General features: G+C 25.3%; 1 protein-coding gene across 1 annotated transcript; it reads left to right on the top strand.

Annotated features, from left to right (window-relative positions):
* Positions 1-1,347: 1,347 nt before the first annotated feature.
* On the top strand, positions 1,348-17,178 carry LOC132923357 (estradiol 17-beta-dehydrogenase 11-like). The gene is made up of 8 exons (XM_060987303.1): positions 1,348-1,557; positions 8,326-8,453; positions 8,544-8,697; positions 10,200-10,354; positions 13,993-14,170; positions 14,256-14,385; positions 15,952-16,204; positions 16,830-17,178. The coding sequence occupies exons 2-8, from the start codon at positions 8,404-8,406 to the stop codon at positions 16,903-16,905; spliced, it is 996 nt and encodes a 331-aa protein (XP_060843286.1). The 5' UTR covers positions 1,348-1,557; positions 8,326-8,403; the 3' UTR covers positions 16,906-17,178.
* The last annotated feature ends 4,360 nt before the right edge of the window (positions 17,179-21,538 follow it).

The following is a 21,538-nucleotide window of genomic DNA, read 5'->3' as shown; positions in this document are numbered from 1 at the left end:
TTTAAACTAGTATCTAATACACAATGTAAAATACTATATTCACTTTCACTATACGTCATTATAGACTAGGTATTAATTATTGAAGATTCCTTGATTCCTTCATCCTTGTTTGAATTGCTATTGTGGGTATGGTATAGCCGTATACATGTATATATGCAATTATAAAGTTATAAATAATAGAATTCTAGGATTTCCGCTTTGGAAAAATTGTTACCTGCCTACCTACATTAGACACTTAACTCTAGGTTAAGGCATGTACAGGGTGTCTAATTCTGGTTTTTTAATAAGATTCACGGGGACAAGAACTACAAATATTTCATGTTTTAATTTGTTTAATGTTTTAGTAAAAAAGTTCAAAAATATATAAAAAATTGAAGATAGCTATTTTGTAGAGTTCATTTTTCTGAAAATATTGACGTTTCAAAATCTTAATTTCATTAATTTCCTGATTTTTAATAATTTTTCTAGTTTCGAAAAAAAAACTGAATTATTTAATACAATAGGGATATCATTGTATCAAACATGCTCGTATGGCCGGTTTCAGCGTGGCTTGCAACAAACATATTTTATTTCTTCAATAATTTATTGAAATTTTAAATAAAAACAAATAACTATTGTACAAAATGTCAATATGTACATCTTTTTTATATCTAGTATTTAATATGGTTAGGTATATTAGAATAATTTAAATAATTTTAATTAATAGATACATAACACTAGCTAGATAACCACTAGGGTTTTAAATTTCTCGAAACTAGAAAAAATATTAAAAATTATAAGATTAATAAACATAAAATTTTGTAACGTCAATATTTTCAAAATAATAAACTCTCGAAATGGCCATCTTTAATTTTTTTGAAAATAATTAAATAAAAAAATATATTTTTTTAACTTTTTTACCAAAACATTAAAATAAATTAAAACATGAAATATTTGTAGTTTTTGCACCTGTGAATCTGATTTAAAAACCAGAATCATGATATCTCCATTATTTTAGGCGGATTATTTCCGCAATGGGTAAATCCTCACGGAACACTCTGTATACATAATAAATAACATATATTCGGTAGGTACTCATCATGTGTTTTTGTATATTGTATGGACTATGGATTCTCGTTATTTTTTTTCTGTTGTCATATTATTATTTCCAAAACCGTTGAAAATTATTGTATATAACACTAGTTTTCTCGAAATCACGGTAGCGAAAAAAGAAAAGAAAGGAAAGCGTAGAACATAATAACACGATAACTGGATAACGTTTAAAATGATTGGCGAAGAGGTGGAAAGTTGTTGTCACGGGAGACCGCACGATAATGAGCAAGAAAGCGTTTCAGACTTCAGTGCGTATTGTATTGCCGAGGCAGTGTGTTCACACGTGTGTGAACGGCAGTTTCAGTATTTGGCTGGCAATTGTAGTGGTGTTCTGCAGGTACTTACCGTGAAAACATCGTTCCTGTTAGAAAATCCAAACCGAAGTTTTCGTTAAAAAAAAACCATTACCTACAGCAAGCATCACTACATACTTAGAGAACGGTGATCTGTCAAAAACAAAATAAAGTAAGTGATCCAAAATTTGTTTTAATAGTTAATTTTGTTAAAAATACCTAAAGAGTAGTCGAAGCACAAATTTCTATAGTATTACAGAATCACGTGTCTAAATAAATATTGTATAGGTTTTGTTTATATTAAATTTAAGGGGGTAGGAAAAAAATACAAATTTGGTTAATTATATTTTATATTATTGATTATTATATTAGATTGTAGGCAGACCCACAGCCTACAGCTGAATCACACATTTATGACTCACGATTATTGAACCTCAGTAGGTGTGTAAAATGTACCTATATAAAATTTATAAATTATTGTATATTTCCTATGTAATATTCATGTACTTCGATATTTGTGTGCACGTCGGGCAGAGGGCAGAGACAGAGTAAACCGTGTCTGCACTCGTGCTGCAGAAGACGGGAATATTGATTTTATGGACAGCTGTAACCCGGTATACTGGTAATATCATAAAGTCAACCGTGGTTATGGTTATACGATTATATTACAGGACTATCGTTGAATTTATGATTGTGAGTGTGCGACAATGAATACGTTGATTTGTGTAGTGACCATTATTGGTTTTTACGTTAGTTTTAAATATAATTATGTCGGTTTATTGTATAACATAATCATTATGTCCATGCATAGTAGGTACATACCACATATATTAACGAAACCATAAATAAAGTATGCAGCCGTGAAGAGGGTGCTAAAATTATATAATTAAAGACTTAAAAAGTCTAGAATTTTTATAATTATAGCAATACACGTAAGCTGGTTCCGAATTGTTTTTACTTTTCAAAATTCGCGATGATGACATGAGGATTATTCCCATTACCTTCATTTCCCCCCTTTTTTTCATTTAATAGTTAATGAAAAATTTTAGTACTTACAATCCATTTTTTTTATCTTCAATTAATGATTACCTATGTAATTACATATTTATTGATTTATTCATATAATTATTTTTTTTATTTTTATTCATGTTTTCCTGCAAAACTTGCATTTTAAATAAGGCAGTGTTTATTAAACAATAAACATAATTTATACTAAATACAAAAATATATTAGTATTAAACATTTAAATAAAGTAATAAAATATTTGTAAGTTATTCATTGTTTTGTTTATAATTAATTAATATTAGGTACGAATAATGATAATACTATTAGAAAAATATTTAAAAATAAGATAGATATAAAATAATTTTTAAGTGATCTTAAAAACTTTTTGATAAAATATAGGTTTTTAAATATTACGTTTTTTTTTTTTTAGATATACTCGTATAATTCATAATTATTATATACTTACATTTTTTTAAATTAAACGACCTGACATTTAATAGAATGAAACTTCTTGTTATACTAAACATAATTAAAAAACAACAATTCATTTATTTTTTAAACAAAAAAATTCAAAAACAAATATTGTATGAAAAAATTAAAAGTATGAGTTATTTTGAAGTACCTAAGTTTTTTTTATTAATCAAAGAACAATAAATAAATTTGGATATTTTGAGAAACACATGGTAGTACTCAGTTGTAATAACAACGGTAATCAAGTAAAAATGTACCATACAGAATATTATATTTTTAGTAGGTATATATCTACTATCTTATACTAGTTTTACTGGTTTCAATATTGTGAATACTGCATCATTGCTGGAAGGCGTTACTTTTGCTAACTAGTTCCTACGTAAATTTTAAGGAAAGTGAAATCTTTAAAAAATATATTTATAGGAACGTGTTGCTTTCATTTATGCTTTATCAATTCGTCTTTTATCATTATTATTTACTAAAATTAATTTAATAATTATTTAAAAATAATACTTATATTTATTTATCATTATAAAATAAGTATAATTAATTTAACCTGTTTGCTATAAATATACATATTTCACATATTATTATAATATTAGAAAAAATATTGAAATTATTTTAAAATAAATTTTAATAGTCACTGGTTTTGTTGTATCTAAATTTACATAAATGTAATTGTTGATTTAAAAAAAAAAAATAGTAATACCTATATTACTAAATCATTTTAACAATCATTTTTTTTAAAATATACCTATTATGTATTTAACAAAATATTTGTACTTTCTCAAAATTCAAATAATTTAATATTAAAAAAATATGTATTATAAAGATATACATAGCTTTACGTTAAGGGCTATAGGTTAAATAAATTATTTGTAGTTAAATTATATAACATTTAAGATTTTTAATTTCAAATGTATATATGAATATGTTGGTTATATAATAATAGTCAATTATGTGTTTATTGTGTGTATATCTGGAGACTTTTTTTAGGAGAAAAATACTTCAATATTGAGGACGTTTTCTGGTAGAAAATTATATCTAGTTTATATTTTGAGAAAAATTAAATTACGTAAATATTAACGCAAACCCAATTTTCGACATAATTGATTTCTTTATTGTATCTAATTTAAAAAATGGATAACCACAGTAACTTGAGATTTGTAATTATAATTAATTAAATATAATTTTCAATATATTTTGACTGAGTGATATTTATAGGATTTAAATTGTTTTTTTTTATTTATGATGTACCTATGATAAAATTTATTGTATTATAAAACAAAGCTTGAAAATTTGTGTTGCTTTTAAAAAAAAAGTTGAACGTAGAATTACATATATTTGTATATAACGTCTTGTAGGATTCGAATAATAATAAGTATTATTTTATTATTATTAAAAAAATATTAATCGTAGAAACTTAAAACATTCCACCATTTCACTTTTACTTAAATTATCATATTCTATATGGGTATAATGAAACTTTCATAATATTTAGAATAACTTTAAACTTCTTATATTATTATGAACCTATTTACATCTTTATATATATGAAGTGAAATTATATTAATTATTGTATAAGATAAGTAGATAGGTAATATGGTGTTTTTGACAAAATTGAATTCAAAGTACCGTATATTTCTAACTCAAAACAATAGTGCTAAAAATATTTTTAGAACACTGGTCTTCGTCAGAATCGTTTATTGTATACATTGAATTTAAATTGAATACTACCATTACAAGACGAGGTACGCTTTAAAAGTTGAGACTCACTATACTATACCCACTACGAATGACTTTCCAAGGTTTTTGATACTAAATATAATGATAACGTTATACTATATTATTGCATATTATACTACGACATAATTAAGTTAAAATACATACCGATAAAAAAAGCAAGTTTTAAGAATTGTAAAGTAATGAAATTGGGCATTTTTAATTTCCTATCACATTTAAACAGTCAAACGTCTTGATAGGAATTTATGATGTTCCGCTTAATTTGTGTTCTACTTTACTGTTCTACATTTTCTGATTTGATACATACTCTCATTTTATTTTCCAGTCCACACACTTTTTTTTCTTTAAATTTTAACAATGAAATCATTATTGAGCTATTAAAATCTATTATATTTTAGGTCAAAGTTAAAAATATATCGATAATATATTTTGTATCTTAAAAAATGAGTGACATATACCTATTGTATATTGTACATATGTTTGATATATATGTTCGCAATATACACCGATATACTACGTTATACTCACACAGTAGGTATGCTTACATAATAGGGGTAATCTAAGAATATTTTAACATTTAAGAAGCATCGGGATTAGTTTAAAAAGTGTTGTGTAGATAATTATGTACGTATATTATTCGTAAAATTATATCATGTTAGGGTTATTACCATGTATGATATAGCCGATATAGATTCAAAAATATCAAAAAATTGAAAACGATTATGTGTGTTGAACTTCCAGAATCTTAACAATATTATTTATTAATTATAATTTATCAGTAGGTTTAAAATAAAGCCGTGTATGAAATTATGAAAACAATTTCAATGGTATTTTGCATTACGTAACAGGCCTTCGATGTGAATAGAAGTCACGATTTTATTCATATTATGTGCATCAGATGTATTGCTTAGTAAATTATCTACAAAGAGTACCTATACATTTCTCTTAGAAATATTTTACTTTGAATATCTTAAATATATTGAATACAATTTTGATTTATTTAATTCACTTACAATGTTAATAAGATTTTTATTTTTCAATCAATCGTTTAAGCATAAATATTATGATGAGTAGATATATTGCGATAATACGCACTATATATATGAATAAGCAGTTACAATAAATTATATAATAATTAATAATAAAAACAATAAAATCCAAACAGGATATAGATCGAAGATTCAGGTATTTGATACTCAGTTCATTTTGATATTCTCCACTTAAGATAGTAGCTTATAAAAAAATATTAAGTAATAATATTATAAATGTAAGTTTAATTTAAATTTTAAATCATCTTATTAAATAAAACTATTCAAATATTAGTTTAATAAATAAGATGCTATAATCATATTATTATTATAAAGACTTCCCATAAAAATGTATGATAATTTATTGAATGAAACATGAAAGAGTAGGTAACCTAAATCTATCCTCTTTCGAGATTATATTTAAATATTTGATTTTAGTATCAAAATCAACTATACATTTTATAAAACTAAAATATCGTAAAATAATAATAATTGTAGTCGCATAATTATATTCATCACTACATAATATGTCATATAGGCATACATATTGCTATATTATTATATTAACGAAAAAACTAAAAAGATTAATAAAATTAAACTTCAAAAGATGAAACTGTCTTCTTTTTTTCCCGAAAAGTAATCACACAAAGAACGTAGAACGCATTTTAAAACTGATGTATTCCTTTCCTTGCATTACTATTAAAGATATTCTGGTTCATCAAGTTATTTTATAATAGATACATTTTAACAGAATTATGTGCAAATCTCGTATAGGTAGGTAGGTTATAGTCAATCTTTATAATATATTATTATTATTATTATTATGATAATTTTGACATTTTAAAATATTCACATGTTATTGGTATTCGTTTAGTATGTGACCTACCAAAACTATTACTACAAAATAACGAAACTAATTTACAGTGGCGTATATAAGGGGGTTTTAGGAGTTCAACCCCCCCTGAAATGTATGGTTAGTACGGGCATTGATTTTGATAGTAGAATTAATTGGAATTTAAGAATGGAAATTTTTTTTAACCCCCCCCCCCCCCTGAAATTAATGTCTATAATTCTATATACACCACTGCTAATGTATGCCATAAATGTCATGTTGAAACAAATATGTAAGTACACCGTGCACGAAGAAAATAAGATTGGCTACGGGTGAAATTCTTTACGATGTATCACATGTTCATGGGGAGTATTAAAAACTAAAACCCTATGAAAAATGCATGGAACATCAGCTGAAATGTTGCCACGTCATTTAATTGAGGCATGGTACTGATCTATTAACAGGCAAGAGACAATTGTTTTTTTAATTTTTGAGTGATGTACAAAAACTGTATTGCCAAACATAATTTAATAATATTTATAATAAAATAATTTTATGACTTTTAATTTTTACACTGATATTTTGTTGGTTGATATTGAATGTAATCCGTAATCTGTAATAATAAAATAACCTAATTTTATGATTTTTAATTATTTATTATTTAATTATTGGTCCGGTAGGTCACGCATACAAAACGAATATCCTTTACGGTAGGTCACGCGTCCGGTAGGTCATATACTAAATGAATACCATAATTTATTCGTAATTCATAATTAATTTTATCACTTCAAAACTTTGATAAATATTGACATGTATTTAATTGAAAAAAGTTTTAAAAAAAATTATAAATGTTGATTTATCTACGTAAAACATATTATTATCTTTAGTTGCATATGCACTAGCAGCCATGTGCATCTCGATAAGTGATAGTACAAGAAATTTAAACTTTAGAATATAATGATTATAGAAAATATAATTTCACTTTCATTAGTTTTTTTAAGAAAATAAACGCTTAAATTGTGCAATAATAATTATTTACGAGATGATTATTTTATGATTTTATATATCATAATATTAATCGTTACTATTTAGTCATAACTCATCAATATAGTTATATTAATAAATTGATACAGTAAAAAAAAAGTAATAATTGTTGAGAATGTTAATTTGTGGTTTATGTAAAATATATAATAAAAAAAGTATTAAGTATAATGACTAATTTGACGTAAAACCCTAATTATCGATTATCCCAATTCCCAGTTAATTTGTTTAAAAAAATGTACATATAATTTTAAGTTTGTCATTAATAAATGTTGTTTTTGCAAAAAAATATAGTTATAATTTTCATTATTATACATTTTTAGAAAATTTTTGCGTTTCACCATATTTTTGATTTCATTTATTGAAGATTTTGATTTATAAATATCTTATATTTAACCAATAGTTTCTTATTTATATGCATTTTAATTTTTATGTATTTAGATAAATAGTTGTAAAGTGATAGGGTAGTAACCCAGTATAATTTATAACTTTATTCTTCGTAAGTTATAATTTTAGAAGCTCTCTATAATAAAATATGATGAGTTTTGCAAAATTACAGTATTACTTAAGTATAATATATAATTCTAAAGTTCCAACAATACAAAAATATTAAATCTTAATTCTTAAGCACAAAATTGATTTAAAAATTAGTATAACTATTGTATTAAATACTTAAATGTATTACTGAAGAAATATATATTGCACATAAATAAACATTAGTATTTATATTTACAATAAAATATCTATATTCTGCATAACCATTGTGATTAATTATATAACAAATAATATTATTGTGCTTTATTTTTTCTTTATATTTTAGGTGAGCATAAACACTATTCGAATGAAGTAAAATATAGTAATTTAAACAGTTTTACAAATACAAGGCTAATCAGTAATCATGACAGAAAATAAAAAGGAATCAACTCATCCACCTCTTAAGAGGTATAGGTAAGTACAAATCAATCTAGTATCCAACAATTATAATTGTTTTATAATATATTATAAAACAAAAATTGCATATTGATTGTTTATTTTTAGGTCGAATTCTATGGGAAATTCAGTTGCTTATGCTGGTTTATTACTCGTAGAGTTAATTCTGTTGGTTTTAAAATTCATTTATACTACTGTTGAGTCCATTATACGTACATTTTTACCACCATTAGAAAAATCACTTAAAGACGAAATTGTATTAGTAAGTTATTTTGTATATTATATAGTGTTATATTTAAGAGAAAATTATATACGCTTTAATTAATATCTATATTAATTGGTTTTAGACTTGATACATATTTAGTATAGATGAGTCATGGGTGTTTTAGGTACTGTATCTAATTGTAAAAATATTAAATAATATTAAACCGATTAATGATTATGGAGTTTAACTTTTTTTTTTTTTTTAAAGACGTTTATTGAGTATTTACAATTTATACAAAGTTTGTACAATTAGTACATTGGAGGGAGTTGTCAATGATGGCGTGGCGAAAGGGAAGTTCACATTAAAGCAGCTACCTTGAATGATTTTAAGTAGTAGAAGTGTTGAAGAATTACAAGATGTTAAGGTCTCTTGACTATTTTCGGTCGAGTTATCTAGTTGGGTTATCTGGAAGTGCTTTTGTGTGCAGTTTGGATATGAGTTGATTTGAGTAATCTTGCATTTTAAAGTGTAATCTTTGGTAGAACGTGCTCGCAGTCTGGTTTATGCGGTAGAAACTTCGAGGTTTTCGTGTAGAACAGCGTTAATTAGCAGGGTACTTTGGTAACTATGCGAAGGTATATGTTGAAACGCTTGGATTGTCCTGAGATTTGAGGGTTTGGCATGAAGTTTAACTATAATATACAGGATGATTCTTTTATCAAACAACACTCATTATTTCAAAAAGTATTAATGTTTTTGAAAATATTTTCTTACATAGTTTTAAGTTGTTAAAAAACAACATTTTTATTAAAAATTTATATTTTTAAATATTTTTTATCCTTATAATTTTTTAAGTTTTTTACTTTTTTGAATGACAACATAGTGTTTTAATTTCATATTCCAAAGCAGAATAAAATATTTAAAAATAAATTTTTTTAATAAAAACGTTGTTTTTTTAACAATTTGAAACTATGTAAAAAAATATTTTCAAAAACATGAATACTTTGTAAAATAATGAGTGTTTTATGATAAAAGAATCACCCAGTATATATCAGTTACGTCCTTAATGTTTTTTTAGAGATTAAGTTTCAATGTTTCACAGGACTTACATAGTTACATTTATTGAAGACGTCTTTCAATATTACAGATTATTATACAGTCATTTAAACGATCCTTTCTAGCGAACAAGATGTATTTAAAGACCTTACGAAACCACTGTACTTCCACGTGCATATTAAATTATATTAATATTGTCATAAGGTAGCTTGTTACGTATTTACCGTTTTTTGGCACTACATAAACTACATATGTATATTGTACTCTAAATTATAATTTCAAAAACCGGTTTGATATCGAAATGTGTCAAAAACAAATATTTATTTAAATAAATTTAACAGTCTTATTAATGACGTTAATATGTTATTATTGATTTTTGGGCTGCATAAATAAATATGCAATTAATAAAATTTTAATAAAATACGTAATTATAATTTTTAATTTATTTTATTTTTTTTTAATACTAGCAGTAATATTTGTTTGTCATATTATTTTTTTTCTAGATAACTGGTGCTGGTCATGGTATTGGTCGAGAATTGGCATTATTGTTTGCTATACAAAATGCAATTATTGTATGCTGGGATTTAGATGAAAGAGGAAATAATGAAACTAAACAAATTCTTAAGATCAAGGGTTATAAACGTGTTTACACTTACAAGTAAGTATATTTTTACAATTTTGGGTTTAAACATTTGAAATAGGATTTTTATTTGACTAACTGTTATTCATTGGCCCAACCCTACAAAAAAAAAGTAAATGTCTATCAATAATGATATAATAAGTATAATCTAAATACAATTGTGATATATAAATAATATAATTTATTTGTAAATAAAATAAAAATCTAATAATAAAATATGCATTGGAAATTAATGTGCATATTTTTATTAAAAAATTTATTTTTCATTTAATTTTAAATAACATCACTATGCACTGTCATAATATAGATACACAAAAATTAATAACATCAAATATTTAAACTAAATTATAGGTTTATAATGTTTATATGTAGACAGTAATTGTATAGGTAACAAAATAAAAATAAAATATATGATGTTATTACTACAAAATAAGATATATATATATATGTATATAGGTATATGCTGCTGGACTATCATTTTTAGTTTTTATACAATTCGTATAATAGATATATGATTCATTATTATTTACAGGAAATGCATAATTTATTTTAACTATTCAAATTTTGATATTATTAGGTTAACTCTTTATGTTTAAATTGTATTTACTATAGTAAAAAGATTAATTAAAATGTGAAAAATTAATTTGAGTTAAATAATTAAATTATTAATTGAATACAAATAAATAATTTAAAAATAGTTGATGTAACTTAAATTTTATAATTATTGATTAATTGTTTTTTGGTATTTAGTTTTCATTTTATGTTAAAGCATAAAACACATTAGATTCTGAACGAGACTTTACATTTATTCATTTTAAAATAATGTTTTTTGTGTATCTATAGGTACACCGTACACGACAAGTACGCAAATTGAATCTCAAAGAGGTCAAAATTAAATATTTTCAGAACTTTTTAAAATAATTAAAAATAGTTTTTAAAGTATATTACCCGTTTAAAATAAGTCAATAAATAATAATAAACTTATCGTATTTCCTTTTTATATACATAATCTATTATTTTATTTTATTAGGATTATTAGGAAATATTAGTAATACATTATAATATATAATAAAACCCTGTATTTTAAAGTCTTTTATATTTTTTTACATTTCGTAATTTATGGCGTAAGAGAAGTCTTAATTAATTTGATAATAATGGATATTAAATAAGTTGATCTTGACTGATGCTGATTTATTTAAGTATTATAATAAATATTAACAGTATGTAGAATTTTCTTTGTTTACTGTGAGCCCTACTTGTATACAATACTTAGTAATATTATTGCATAATAATCACATAAATCAAGGTGCAGGGGCCTATAAATTGTATATCATCATAAGAAATGCATAGTTCTATTATTTATATTGAATCGTAAAGAGTATAATAACAAATGACGTTGACCTAGCCAAAATTCACGAATGACATTGACATAGGTCTTGATATACGTATACAATCTCTACGTTAAAATTTCTCAATACGTGATTTGACTGAAACACTACTAATAAACAAAAACAAAAGTATTTTTTAATTTTTTAATGATATTTCACATAAGAAAGCAAATTTGTGATGCAAATATTATGAATTAACTGTTTGAAGTAGAAAGAGTCTACGTAGTTTAAGAATACAATGAGACTTTTAGTTGCGTGTGCCATGACCAATCAAAGTTGTATACTATAAAAATTATTCTTTATTTTTAATTTAAACTTTTATTAATAACTAATAATTTAAATATCATAGCTCTATATTTTACATGAATGAACAATAAACATAAAAATAAACAAATTATACCTACCGATATCAAAATCGTTTAGTTGAAAAACCAGTAAAATTGATTAACAAATACATATTTCGAGGATTAGTGTGTTCAATTTGAAATTTAGAATTTAATAATTGGGAACGTTCACGTTATTCTATAATTATCTTAAATACTTAAATAGTTAAGTAAATTGAAAATTCAATAGGATTTGGGTTTAGGCCATAAGAATTGTATATACTTATAACAATGCGTTTCTTCAAACATTTTGATGACATCTTACACAATTTTTATATTATTTTATTCAGATTATATAGACATATTTGTAGTATAGTTAAAAAATATTTAAATTTTTTATATACGACTATAAAAGAAGTTCACTTATATAGTTTTAGGTTTTCAACTTATTCAGTTTAGTAATTTTAAAAATATATTATTATTGGCGATAGTATTCCATTTTCATCATATTTCAGTAATACAGATTGCAAATTAAATTATGTAATTATAATAAATATAGGTATAAATGAATAATAAATCTGTATAAATGTCATATGTAGTTATATGTGTAAAATATATGAATCTCAAAATATCCTTTAATAAAATTCTCGTGAGTAATATCCAAATCCTGCTTTATTTCTCTAGAGCGAAATATAGGGTATAAATAGGCACACTTCCCTCCAACCAAGTACCAACACACAACCACCGAAACCTGTACCACCACGATCAGTTAATATTACTTAATACTTATATTACAGTATATAATTTACTGTTTAACTCCAGAGATCACCTTCCAATGGATATCGAATACACAAATAAAATTACAAAGTGAAAGTAAAAGTATTTGCGACACAAACTTAACTACATATTCTAACTGGTTCTATATATAATGGCGGAATACCTTAATACCTACGTATAATGATTCTTGTACCTAAATTCCTTTTATTATTTTAGACCGTCAATTATCTTCTGTAAAAGGAAATTTAATTAATACATTATCTATTTTGTAAGAATTTGCAGCCATAGGTACATCTAATACCCACCAATTAAATTTGACACAAACAATTAATAAATATTGTATTTGGAATTAAAAAAGAACTAACGAAGAAAAAATTTTATTCTCATGCGAATAATCTCCATCAATCACATTACTTAAGTTATTATTGTGAAATATATGTATAGGAACACTAAATATTTGCGTGTGAAACAAATACTTGATAACATTAAAGACTAACAGTATTTTTATTTTTTTTATAAACTTGAAGTTTTTAATTATAATGAAAATAACCAGGGAAAAAAGTATATGTTTTATTTTGTTATATTTCTTACATGATATTAATTAAGTAGTAAAATAATTTTAGTAATAATTCGTCGTATATAATGTTATTTAACATAATTTTTCTTGATATTTTTATATTTTTAGAAATTAGGACAAACACTTTTAAAGTTTTGCACGTTTTTGTTGTAACTATCTTTACTATCATTTTTTAGTTAGATAATATGCTACAATATCTTTACGGTATATCTTGAGCCGTGCATTTACATTATACATTATCTACATATTAAAATTTTTGTTACATAAGTAACATAAGCAATTTAACTGTTTATCTTGTATTATAGCCATATAGGTAGTTGGTACGTACTAGTATATGTGTAACTTTAAAGTATTATAACTTATAAATTACTATTAATACCTACCTTACCTTATATATAACGATATAGCTATATTATGTAATATGATGTCCAGTTTATTTATTCCTTCCAAAGCTCCTAGTGGTATAATATTTTATATTAATATACGGTATTAAAAATGTCGTTATAATACAACATTTACAAATTGAATACCTAATTGTTACTTATATACTAGTATTGATATCCGAATTTACTATTGTTTATATTTTTGCAGAGTAGACGTATCTAATAGACAAGAAGTTTTGGATGCTGCAGCCTTAGTTAAACAGGAAGTCGGTAGCGTCTCTGTTTTGGTAAACAATGCGGGCATTATGCCATGTAGACCGTTATTTTCTCAAAGCCACGAGACAATTGAAAAAATATTCAACGTCAACGTTTTAGCTCATTTTTGGGTACCTAAATTCAATGCTAAAAATAAATTGAATATTTTACTAATATATTAATATTTTCTACATACTAACTTTACATTTTTATTAGGCTCTAGAAGCTTTTTTGCCAAACATGATTGAAAATAACCATGGTCACGTAATCGCTTTATCTTCGATGTGCGGTGTCATCGGCCTCCCAAATGTTGTTCCATATTGCGCTTCGAAATTCGCCGTAAGAGGTATTATAGTTTGTTTATCAATTCGAATATAATTTTACAAATCCAGTTACTTATCAGTTATCATCGCCTAACGTTAAATACAAATATAATAAATGTAATGTGTACATAATGAACTCTCTCTTTAGTATTTTTTTCACAAATAAAAATTTTAAATCGTTTGAGTTTTCAGCGGTATTCAAGGTAGTCAAGAACCAAGGTCGTAAAAAATGAGAGTAATCCAATGAGATGCTTTTTTTATGTAATGAAATATCATATATATATGATATTTTATGATAATATAATATATTACGTTTATTTAAACTCTTTATGAAGTCATTGAAACGTATATTTTATGAAGATATTTATTATGGGTTTCAACTTTCAAGTTACAAGCTATATAAATGAATATGAAATTATAAAACATGGCATATTATTAAATATTAATATTTCTATGATATTAATTATACACATGATGCATAATTTTTTTTATACTACTTATATCAATTACCTATAGTCTATACCTAATTTGAAATGCATATTCATTTCTAATTATATCATAAAACTTTCGTAAAAATTATGAATTTTTTAGTACAATATTAAGATATTAAGATTGAATGTATAGAGCGGATGATTAATTATTTTATTAATATTATATCATTAAAATTATTTTTTAAAACACGCAAATCGACCGTACGCATATTATAAGTTGACAGATGAGTTATAAGTTATATATTATTGTTTAAAAAACTTTAGTGAAAACAAATATATATACTTTTTATTGCGATTCTTTGTGTGCGCATTTTATGGTTTAATATTGATGTGTGAAATGTGAAAATTATCATAATTATTAAACATTGATAAGTGATAGCATTTACATCATCAGCAAATACAAAACACAGCTTCTATGAAACTATTTACGTATTGAACATAAATTAAATAACTTTTTAAACAAATAACATTTTGTTTCATGAAACAAAATAAAATGATAAATACGATGTACCTGGTACCACCTTCCGTTAGATTGTGTATTATATATTATACTTATTAGTTATTAATGTTATTATAATTCAGTATTACTTTGGATGATATGTTTGCACAACAGTACCTAATAAAAAAATATAAAATTCTTAAAAAAAAATTGTATTTTCAAACAGTAGGTTGTTAACCATATAATATATTCCTACAACATATTATATAAATTGTACACTATTTTATCAACGACGTATAATAATAAGTAATAGTTCTTAGAATATTATATATTGTTTTGTTATCCTTAAATAGAAATTGTATAATATTTATTTACATTTACTTCATAAAATAAGGTTATAAAGTAATTATCTAGAAATTATTTTAAAGTACTTACTATTATAATATATTACCTATGAATTATTCATTCTGCAGATTGTTTTATGTAATATGCAACGGTGTACTTTGAAAACGTCTGTAGTTATTATATCGTATATAAATTAAAATTTATTGTGTCAAATTCCTAATATATATTATACGCAGTAGCAGTTGTAATATGTAATTATTATTTTCAATATTGTCATTGACTTATTAAACATAATAGCGTGTCTGGTTTTGCAGGACTCATGGAAGCCTTATACGAAGAGTTAAGAGTTGGAGATACGAAAAACAATAAATCTGAAATCAAATTCACTACAGTTTACCCAATTATGGTTAATACAGGACTAGTTAAGAAACCTAGAAATCGATTCCCATTCTTGTTGGATATGCAATCGCCTGAAAAAGTAGCCAATATCATTGTAAAATCGATGAGGCGTAACTACAAAGAAGTCAGTATACCGTGGATGCTGATGCCTCTCGACCGGATATCCAGGTACCTATATATTATTATACAGAGTGATCCGCGAGTGCCAATATTATTATTAAAAACTATAAAGTTTGGTATATAATAACGGAATTCGCATCGAACCCTTCTAATTTGAATTGATGAAAGTTTGTGCCGTTGGTGAAGATACCCAGTTTAATGTAAAATCCACAAATTCTTTACAGCTGATACATTGCATTTTTACTGTTTATTATATTGAATAAACTATACAAATAAAAAATGAAAATATATTATACTTAGACGAGATGTTTATATATGCCCCATCATGCTTGTCTTGATATATCCCCCATCTACTAATTATATGAATTGACTATTTTGTATTTTTAATTAACACGATAAATTATATTATTATGTTCAGCCAGTAAATAAATAATTAAATAACAATATTATACAATTTGCGGATCTATAATTCAAAATTATTGATAGGTACTACTACACGAGGACTAATATCATATACTCCTAACTTATATACCTATTACTAATGTGTTGTACGTACAACGATTTATAAAGTTTATCTAGTATAAATAAATATCATTATCCAATATCGATAAGTCATAAGAACTATATTTGTAAATTCTATACATTATTTAATAATGTGCCCACGATTTTATAGACTATTGCCCGGTAAATTCATTCAGAACGTTAAAGATTTCATCGACACCGGCTTGGATCCACACACAGATGATTAAATTATAGGTATCAATCGTTTTACCGCTAACATAATTAATTATATTATTATAAAGCTTTTGATAATATTTTTTTTAAATTACTTAATTATTGTTTTTTTTATATTCGTTTTTATTTAATGATGTCCGAATTTTCAACAGTAATTATATTTGTATTTTAAGGTATTTATGGTTTTGTATATTTATATAATATTACTATACTTCTTGCTTGTTAAAACTATATGATTTTGTAAATAATTGTTTGTACAATAAATACAAGATGTAACTTTAAAATTATATATTCTTCTAGAAAAATAATTTATTTGCAAAACATGTACCACCAAAATAATTTATAATATGTGTGTAAAGAATGTATTAGAGTGACGGAAACTGACTCCTGTATCGCTGTATATTATAAGCATTGTTTGAATTTTAAATTATTATCATTGTTTAACTGTAAATAGCCAACCAACCTATGGTTAGCATAGTATTTGCATTATATGCAAGTGAGCAGTTATCATAGTTGAGAATATTTGCTCATATAATATAATTGACAAAATATGTATAACAATTAACAACTGAATATTTCAAGTACGATTGGTATGTAAATGCTGTTTAATCAATTTATCTTATTTCAGTTATCATTGGTGTAAAAAATTGGTTCAACAAATTCTGTGCAGCATATTATTTTCTATTTTTTAGAAAAACTTAACATAGATGACGGATTTTAGTTTAATATAAATTAAATTATAATTGACCCGTGAGTAAATTAATCGTATTTTCGAATGTAATGAATAATGGTTGATCTTACTCTACAACCAACATATTATTATATTTAAATAACAGATAGAAGATAGGCGCACTACAAATATAGCCCACCTATGGCCTAATCCCTTTGGGTGCCTTTATTTTCCTTTATGTGTATGGTGTGTGTGAATATTCATCAACTGAAAATATCTACTAAACGACAGCTCCTGTGGCTTAATTTTTTGTTGTTCGACAAAATTACTTAGGCCATTAATTTATGAAATAAAAGTTTTGAGAAAAACCGTATACAATATAATTGTCTAAATAATTTGTACCTACCTACAAAATATTATAGGTGGGTTAATTGTATGTATTTTATAGTGTTAGACCATCGACACGAGAGGCGTGCTCTATCGCCTCGCCTCTACCGCGTAACTTAGTCGGTCGTTACTATGTGTAGATTATAAATTATAATCCAAAAACATGCTATTGTCATTCCTCTTTTTAAATCGAGTAATTCATGTTTCATACCTACTATAAGATTTTTCTATAGTTGTTCAAAAATAAAAATAGTTTTGATGTATTACTTGCAATGATATTATTTATCACTTATCAGGTGGTTAAGTGGTGTTTATGTTAATTGTTAAGTGTTTATTCAAATCATAAGAATGATTTAATTAAAACGTTATTAATTCCATTTACGGGTCACACTAAACTACTAAAGCTATAACTGTACTGGACCGAGTTTGGTTGATTGAATTTTTTTTATATATAACATGATGCTCGTCATCTACATTATCTTATACACTTACATTTATTATACTTCATGCATACCTACCAATCAACGTCACGATGAATTCCGGTACAACGCTTGCGGTATAAATCTCTCGATAATTATAAATTAAATAATTATTTTTTTTATATTATTAATGTATTTAATAATGTTATATGCTAGTCACTCGTACAGTCACAATAGTCACACATTCGAGTATCCTACACACACCATAATATACTACAGCAACCGGTTTATTTTGTGCAACGATTTCAGTATCGATCACTATCGGTAGATCATTCGAACATCGAACGTGATAAATATGACAGTGTATACAATAAGAGTGCCTATACGCATGTTGCATGCTCAATATTATAAATAGCAAAGTAGTAAACGTATAATATGTTTTATACATTAAGATTTGAATTACTTAAAAAAACAAATCATGTTCCATGAAATAAACATATAGGTACCGTTTAATGCAGTTCTATTACGAGCAATTATAGTAACATCATAACTTACGAGAGTAGTTATATTTTCAGTATCTCCGTCGTAGTTTGATATCGCTTTATAGAAGAGCAAACCATCGGAGGTCGTCTCTATACCTATACACTCTGGAGGCAAATCCTAAATAGTATATACATCTGACGAGTCTGATCATAATGCGTATTGTACGTTTAGAGGACATTATACCGACCGATATGGCAATACACACAGTCAAATAAATAATAATCCACTTCTCCGGCGGAAAACATAATATTATTTTAAACAGGAAAACAGTTTGCTTTGTAGGTCATATCACGAAAAGTTTTAGGATAAAGTCTATAAGTAAAATCTCGCGTCTTAAATAAATCAAATTAAAAGAACTAATTATTTATAGATACATAATTACTCGTATAATATTAGTGCCTCGGTGATGTGAAATTCTATATAATCTGTTGTATATACTATAAGTAACAAGGCATGTATTTTTGAGTTTTATTTTTGTGTCTGAACCTTATATAGTTATATCTGCAAGTATTATATAATCGGCATCCACTATATATACCTACCAAGGGTGGCCAACTAGCGACTCTCGTCATTGTCAGATGCGGCTTGCGTCTTGTATATGAAAACAAAATTTACTTATTATTATTATTTATTATGAATCATAATTGTTTTGGTAGAAATTGAAAAAAAATTATCAAATTATACAAAATGTACCTATAAAGATTTTGGCTCTTGGTATCATTGTATTTATCCATGTATAACTCGCGAACATATTCATCATATTGGTCATCCTTAGTATATATACTTATTATAATATATTGCCACAAGTTTATAGATAAACATATACCTATATGGCTATGTGTACCGTGTACCTATTGTATATAATACCGCACATCAATGCCCACGGCAAATTAAATGTCCGTATATTTACTTCTTTAACTACGTTATATGTAAACCTAACAGATTTCAACACAGTTATTTGAGTCGTTTTGATCAAATATATAAAACAAAAGTATACAGTTTTATTAAATCATAATAACTATTATTTTTACTATTTATTTTCTGGAGCCTTTAATAAAAATTAAATAATTGGTTTTTATGAGTCAACATGTTTATTATGTGTTGAAAAATTAAAAGTATGATAAATATAAAATAGCCTACGAAACTACGGATCTTATTGAATCTATCGACGAACATTTTTATGAGAGTCGGTCAAAAACTGTAGATTTACATAAAGTCCATAAGAATAATCCGTTCTAAGGCTTATTTTATTTATAGTAGATATTCTTCAGTACGGTCATTGTCCGTTACAAATTAAATAATGCCAGTGGATTTACCCTATCTTAAACTTCGTTATAGGTACACATATTCTTAGCACAATAATTTGTGTGGTTTTGGTAAAATATAAAATACAGGTTTAAAATTATAAAATGCAAATTTAATAACTAGGTATTTTATTTTCTGAAACCATTGGCAACCCTATTATAAACAAATGAGAAAATATTCGTTTTTCTTGAGCCAAAATAAAAATTTTCGCGGAAGCCTCTTTTTAAAATGAATAATCAAGAAATTTAATTTAAGGTACCCATCCTTAGGTATGCAGGATTACCTATATGTATCAAATTTCTGAATTATGAGTGTGCGTCAAAGACATGGTTGTGAGTTGCTAACAAACACACACACACATTGTCTTATATTAATAATTAATATATATATATATATAAACGTATATGTTTATGACTAATAAGTACACTATATAAGACTATATGCCTGTATGTCATAAATATTATGATTGATAACGGGTGATTAAAAATATATATAATATATAACTGACGAGGCTGTATAGTTTAGTTGACGACGTATCGCATTAAATGATCGATGGATTGGTAATGCGCGGTAATCATTATAATAATACGCGTAGTACGCTACTATATGTATACCTACAATAATAGTATATATAGTTACCTACATATTATGTATCCTATTTGTACAACAACAATAATAATATGTATATAAATGTGTGTGTAAGTGTGTTTCGTAAAACGTACATAATATGTATATATATCGCAATGTAATAGCACGGCGTGAGACAACTACCATAATAGTTATCGCAGCGCCCAGCTATTAATGAGGCAATAATATAATAAAAGCGTTCAAACAGTTGCCGTCATTTGTCGAGAGCTGTCTGCGTGTCTGTGTGTGTGTTTTTTGTTATTAATTGTCGGATAATTATACGAAATATCCGTCTACAAAAAAGCCTGCATATAGGCAGTTATATCATTGATGTACCACGGGCAAGAGTTGACATATGGGTGATACTTGATCAAACGGAATCATTTTTGTTTTTTTTTAACTAGTGTGTTCAAATTCAATATCACGTGGCCTGAATTTATTCAAATTTACCGCTATATCCTATACACCGGAATTTTTTCCAGATTGGTCTCATGCGAAATACAAACTCGGCACATCGCCACAAAAAAAAATCATGTGGTTTTATTTTCAAAAATCATCAACGTGTATGTAGTGTAATAGATTTATTACTCATTAACTTAATTATAATGGCATTGGATTTTAATAAACTCACATCATATCTTTAAAAATCAAACTTTATTTTATCTATAAAACAAACTAAAGTAAATGCGACTCAAA

This window comes from Rhopalosiphum padi, chromosome 2 (genome assembly GCF_020882245.1).
Source record: "Rhopalosiphum padi isolate XX-2018 chromosome 2, ASM2088224v1, whole genome shotgun sequence".
Lineage (NCBI taxonomy): Eukaryota > Metazoa > Arthropoda > Insecta > Hemiptera > Aphididae > Rhopalosiphum > Rhopalosiphum padi.
The sequence above is the reverse complement of the archived record's forward strand: the minus strand, read 5'-3'. Positions and strand labels throughout refer to the sequence as shown.